Source organism: Camelus bactrianus, chromosome X, assembly GCF_048773025.1.
Source record: "Camelus bactrianus isolate YW-2024 breed Bactrian camel chromosome X, ASM4877302v1, whole genome shotgun sequence".
In the NCBI taxonomy this organism is placed as follows: domain Eukaryota; kingdom Metazoa; phylum Chordata; class Mammalia; order Artiodactyla; family Camelidae; genus Camelus; species Camelus bactrianus.
In genome coordinates, this window is record NC_133575.1 from 14,158,120 (window position 1) to 14,164,119 (window position 6,000).

Below are 6,000 nucleotides of genomic sequence, written 5' to 3' on the forward strand. Positions count from 1 at the left end.
CTGGATCTGAAATTTTGAAACTTTCCCCAAAGAAAGCTCTGAGCTCAGATAACTTCCAACATACGTTTAAGAAAGAAATGAAACCAGTGTCACACCAACTCCTAGAAATAGAGGGAACACTTTCAGGATGATTTTAGGAGGTCAGTGTAATCCTGATACCAAAACCTAACAAGACCATTATGGAAAAGGAAAATTAAAGGATGGTATCACTTATACATTTAGATGAAAAAAATCCTAGATGAAGTAATAGTATGAGGTTAATGTATCACAACAGGGTTTAGTTTATTCTAGGAACACTAGGAATTGTAGGTTGTTTTAGCATTTGAAAATCAATCAGTGTAATTCACCACTTAACAAAGCTTAAAGAAATTGAGTCTTTCATCTGTTCTGGGAAAAGTATTTATATTTTTAAAAACTACATGTAATATTAGGTGATTAAAGGATATTACTTGGGATGAGAGGTGAGACAATATGCCAAAATGTTAAAAATAAAAGTGATCTTTTATCCTTTATATCCTTTTTTGTTTTCAAATCTTATATTATAAATATACCTTACTTTGTTAATCAGAAAAAAGAAAAAAAAAATCTATCACACCCAAAGTCTGATTGCTTACATATAACAGTAAGGGAAAGATCTGTGGAACCCCAAAGACTTTCTTTGGTCATTCCTCCCTCAGAGCCATGGGGCCTGGCAGGACAGATCTTAAACAGGAGCAGAGGCACCCAGGCTATCCACTTGTTCAATCAAGAAGATTGCATTTCTTTATTAGATTATCAACCAGTTATATGGGCTTTGTTGTTGTTAGGAAAACTTTCTATGGGCCAGTGGGCTTTTTCCATGGAGAACGTTTTGGGGCTGAACTTACCATGGAGATCTCTGAGTTCGCATCTGGTTGCTACAGACAAAGATGGAAATACTGACTACATGTCCAGCTTCCAGGATATCCACATTCAAAAACCTGTGAAAGAGGCAAGTGAAACACAGCCCTGGCTAAAACCTGGCTGGAGCAAAACACCCTTTGGACGACTTATAAGAGTTACTTAGTCCTTGAAAAGCTGGGAGTGGAATCATCTAATGGAGGGGTGTGGCAGTCTTGGGAAAGGCCTAAGGGGGATTTCCCCAGGTCCATTGTGGCCTGTTGAGGAAATTTGTGCATTCTAAGGAAAGGCAAAAATGGAAAGGAAGAAAAACCTTCTGCAAGCAAATCCATGTCACCAATGTGATTGTTAAGTGCTGTCCTGCAGAAGGCCAGATGTAACATCTATTCTTTCATATAATATACCATTTTAAAATACTCAACATATTTCTATTGACTGTCAGTAAATACTTACTGACATGACATCTTATACCTTAAGGAATTTTAAAATTTAGAATCCCTTATTAAAATGGGAATACCCCAGGGAGAGTTGTCAGACTCCCCGGAACTTAGTAGTTAACAACTCCTCAGCAGTTAGTTATAATAGTGGGCTGAAAGTGAGCTGATGGGAACTAGGTCTGGGGTGATTGTTTGCAGGGGAGCTGGGAAGTTAAGAAAGGAAGTAAAAGTGCCGGTAGGAGACTAAAATAGCCACAGGAAGGAGGCTTTTGGCTTCACTTGAGAGACAGTTTACTGTGGTGACTAAGCTCGTAAACCTTGGCTTCAGGCCAAGAATCAAATCCCACTTACCAGCTATGTGGACCTCGGAAAATTTACTTTACGCCTCTATTTTCCAATCTGTAAAATGGGCATAATAATAGTTCTGTTCCTTGGGCTGTTGTGGAGGACTGTATGAAATAATCCACAGAAAGCTCTCAGTGCAGAGCCTGGCACACAGGTGTTCTCAGTAAATATTTGCTATTATTATTTACTGCTTCCAGAATCGCTTTGGCCCTGTCCCCTGAAGAACAGAGACTACAAACTCTTCAGAACACAAGAGCATGGTCTTTTATCTAATTTAAGAGAGTCGGGCCTCCAAAGAAGGCCTGCCTTTTCAAATTTCTGTTTAAATCACATAATTTCAATTGGTTACCACATTGTGTGCTTGTTACTTTTACTAAAATTGATCTGTGTGTGTTTTAACACTTTCTTTATTTTAGGTTCAGTCTACTTTAATTGAAACAGTGTACAGATACCGATCTGACCTGCAAATCATCTTTAATGTCATTGACTCTGATCACTCAGGTAAATTCACTTTGATTGGTTCAATAGCAGTAGAAAGCAAAGGCTAGTCTGTTTCTCTGAAACCAGAACTCTGTTTTCATCCATTGCATTCTTCATCCAAACTTGATTTAACACGAGGTGGAGTGGGGATAAACTCATGTTTAATATTACTGTTTTTTTAAGTTTGTCCACAAACTCTGTATTCAGTTCTGTATGGTATAGGCTTAAGTATCCATTAGCCAGACAAGATTAGCTCCTTTTATAAATCACCCACACAGATGAAAAGATAATTCACTGTCCATTTCAAAATTGTTATTCCTACAAATACAAATCATCCCTAGAGTTCTGATTCTGTTTTGGGGACTGAGGACTATGAAAACTAATTTTCTGCTTAGCTTTGATGCACAATTATTTATTTTCAAACGTAAAAATAACATTAAATAATCCCCAACTGCAGAGACCGTTGAACACCAAAAAAATCAATAATCAAAACACAGAAGTAAATTATTGCCTGTAACAAAATGGCAAAGCCATTGTTTGCAAACCTCTTACTGAGTCCCAGGGTTTATTCTCCCTCTGCTTTGATGTAGCTCTCCTCTCTGCCTTCCTTCCATGTCCTTCTCCCTTAGATTTTAGATCTTGTAATTTCTACACTATATATAGTCCCACAGTCTGCCATCTCCCCCGATTCCTTCCCTGTTTACTCATTCCAGCCTTAGAATAATTTTAGGATCACTTGGTAGTTGAAAGTGACATACTGTTTCTTATTTTTACAATCTTACTTTTCCATTTCCTTCCATGTCTTGACGATCAGGCATGTGAGTGAGCTTCTAATTGGGACTATTCAATCAGCATGGCTTCCCCACCCCTCCCTAAGGTGGGCCTTAAAATGAACACTCACAGCCTTCTCCTATATTCTTTTAGGCCTGATCTCCATGGAAGAATTTCGTAGCATGTGGAAACTTTTCAAAAGTCACTACAGTGTTCGTATTGATGATTCCCAATTTGATGAGCTCGCTGAAAGGATGGACTCAAACAAAGATGGAAGCATTGACTTCAATGAGTTTTTAAAGGCTTTCTATGTAGTGCATAAATTTGATAAGTTGAGCAAATCAGATACCAAGCTTGCTTAACAAGAATTAGGGCTTGCTCCTTGTAAACAATTAGGCCCAAATCACTGACATAATCTTTGCTACGACCCTTAAAATTCATAGTAAGTAGTAGACAAAGTAGATCCCAATGCATGACACAAGCAGATGTATAGTGTGGGTATTGAAAGTCCCCAGTAAGCTGTTTATGGGTAAGACTAGGTTAAATATCAGCTGGTAGGATTTGACTCCAGTGGTGGGACCCATACTCAGATAGAAACTAGGTTTACCGTAGCATTGGTCTCTTGGATGCCACCTAGAAGTTTGGAAACATATTGAAAGGAACCCACAGAGCACCAGAGGAAAGTGCAACATCTGTGAGGGGCTGAGGGATGGGAGGAGGAATACCAAACTGTTAATGGAATAAAATATTTCCATCCTTAAGCTGTAATCTTCCTTGGAGATAGAATAAACCAGTGATTCTCAATTGGGGGGGAACCAACCTTCAGAGATGGGCGCCATATCAGAATCCTGGGGCCAGCTGTGGGAATGTATTGTTACAAAAAGCATATTTTTTTCTTATCTGTTGGAGATAGAAAGTAAATACATTCAGATTGAGCCCTACAATTAATATGGTCCGCTACCTTCATTGGTAAGATGGGGCCTTGGTTATGCATCCATTGTGCAATTTATTCTGCTATTCTGACTGCATATCAAACATATTAAGAGATTTCTGTTTCAAGGTGAGTATAGGTGTCATTTTTTCCCTAAGCTTGAGAACTTCAAGATCTATCAAGATGCCAGGTTAGATATTCTGCAACCTTGCCTGCTACACACTCCAGAAATAATGGATCAAACGTAACAAACAGCTTTTTAAAAATGCATAGCTGAGCTGGTAAGTAAGTAAAAGAAACCCCTGCCGCAGGAAAAAAGAGCATAATTAAAACCATAACAATGTTAACTTTGGACAGGTTAGACTTTAAAGCAAAGAACAATATCATTAGGAATAGAAAGGTCATTACTGAATGCTGAAAGGAATGATTCACTAGGAAGATATAGTAGTTATAAACTTACATGCATCTCTTAACTTAGAGCTTTAAAGTTGATAATGCAGAAATTGACAACTACTAGAAGAATTGATACAGGGAGATTTTTAATATACCTCTGTCAGTAATCATGTAAATTAAAAATTCGTGTATAGAAGATTGGACAACCCAATTAATCCACCTGATCATGTATCTATATGTAATACTCTGCAATCAGTTTTAGAGAGTACACATTATTTTCAAGCACATATGGAACATTTATAAAAATTGATCATGTTTTAGACCATAAAACATTTCAAATAGCAAGCAATCAGTATCGAAGATACTACATTCTCTGTTCGTGATGCATAATTTTCCTAGGGAAAAATATAATTTACTAAAGCTAATTTGACAATGAAAGGAGGGTCTAAAGAGACACGTAACCATTAAAGAATGTGTCGGTTTGGCTAGGCTGAACTACATTTCTCAGAATTCCCTTTCTTGTATGTTTCTGGTTAAGGTGGGCCACAGTGGAGATTCGTGACAGATTTGGAAGGCAAAGAGAAGCAGCAACCATTGTGTAGCTCCCACATGCTGTGTGGGTGAACTGCTGATTCACCTTGGTGTGAAGCGGCAGCTAGGCCTGCAATTGCTCCACGTTCCCCTGGCTTCCTGGGCCAGGTGTGTGTGTTTAGCGCCATGATGTGATTCCCGGGCCAGGCGTGTGTATTTAGCGCCATGATGGAGGACCCTGGCGTCTGCAGATTTGACCTCGCCGCCAAGGCCAGAGCCGATAAGAATGGACTCAGGCTTTAGTCTCTTCTCATGGGGTGCCAGCTTGTGCTTGTGGGTGTGAGCCTGCTCCTGATCTTCCCTGACTGCCTGCTCTGTGGACTCCGAGCTCCAGAATCAGGTATGGTGTCGGCAGCCTTACAGAGCCGGCTTAAAACCAGCTCCCTCATTTGCATAAACCACTTCTACTGTTTTTTTGTGTGTACACACACACATATGTATCTCCTACTGGTTTGGCCTCTAGTTGAACCCTAACTGATACAGAATTTGGTACTGAGAGTGGTTCCAGAAGAACAGAATCTTAAAAATGAGGGCTGTGAATGTGTACAGCCTGACACGCAGAGCTTCTGCCCTGTTTATCTCACCTGAAAATCCACTGATAATCCCGGAATAGTGGTTTTAAGAAATGTCCAATTTCTGGCAGTACTGGATGTGTCTTTTTGTTGCTTCTTGAATATCATTTGGTTATTTATCCTCCCGCATCATTCTGCAGCTCTCGTTTTCTCCCTTGGGCTTCTAATCTATGAAATGAATTATATCCTTTGTTGGGAATTTTAAAAATGTAGTTTGATTTTACTACAGATTGTCATTTAATGTTGTAAAATTTATGCCTGACACATGAACTGTGCTTAACCACACTTCAATTTTACTAAGTATGTGTGTATATATATATAGAGAGAGAGTTGTGAAATATCTTGTTTTTAATTTATATTCTTTATTACAAATGAGATTGAGCATCTTTTCATTAGTTTGTGGGTCTATTTTCTTCTAAGAAAATGTTTGTTGTTATCCTTAGCTCATTTTCCTAATAGCTATTTATCTTATTGATTTCTAGGAACTTTAAAACCCTTCTTGGTACTAATACTCTGTTCTTTATTTGGGAAGCAGATACGTTATCTCAGTTTGTGACTTGATTTTTCACTTTCTTTTGACATATATTTTCAAGCAGAAGTT

At 38.5% G+C, this 6,000-nt stretch overlaps 1 protein-coding gene across 9 annotated transcripts in view; it reads left to right on the top strand.

Annotated features, from left to right (window-relative positions):
- Positions 1-5,787, top strand: part of PPEF1 (protein phosphatase with EF-hand domain 1) — a 126,940-nt gene extending 121,153 nt beyond the window's left edge. For all 9 annotated transcript variants that reach the window (XM_074358953.1, XM_074358948.1, XM_074358946.1 and 6 more), the window contains 3 exons: positions 807-970; positions 2,078-2,162; positions 3,066-5,787. In XM_074358953.1, the coding sequence (XP_074215054.1) occupies positions 807-970; positions 2,078-2,162; positions 3,066-3,274 (458 nt within the window). In that variant the 3' untranslated portion in view covers positions 3,275-5,787. The remainder of the gene's footprint in view (positions 1-806; positions 971-2,077; positions 2,163-3,065) is intronic.
- Positions 5,788-6,000: the final 213 nt, after the last annotated feature.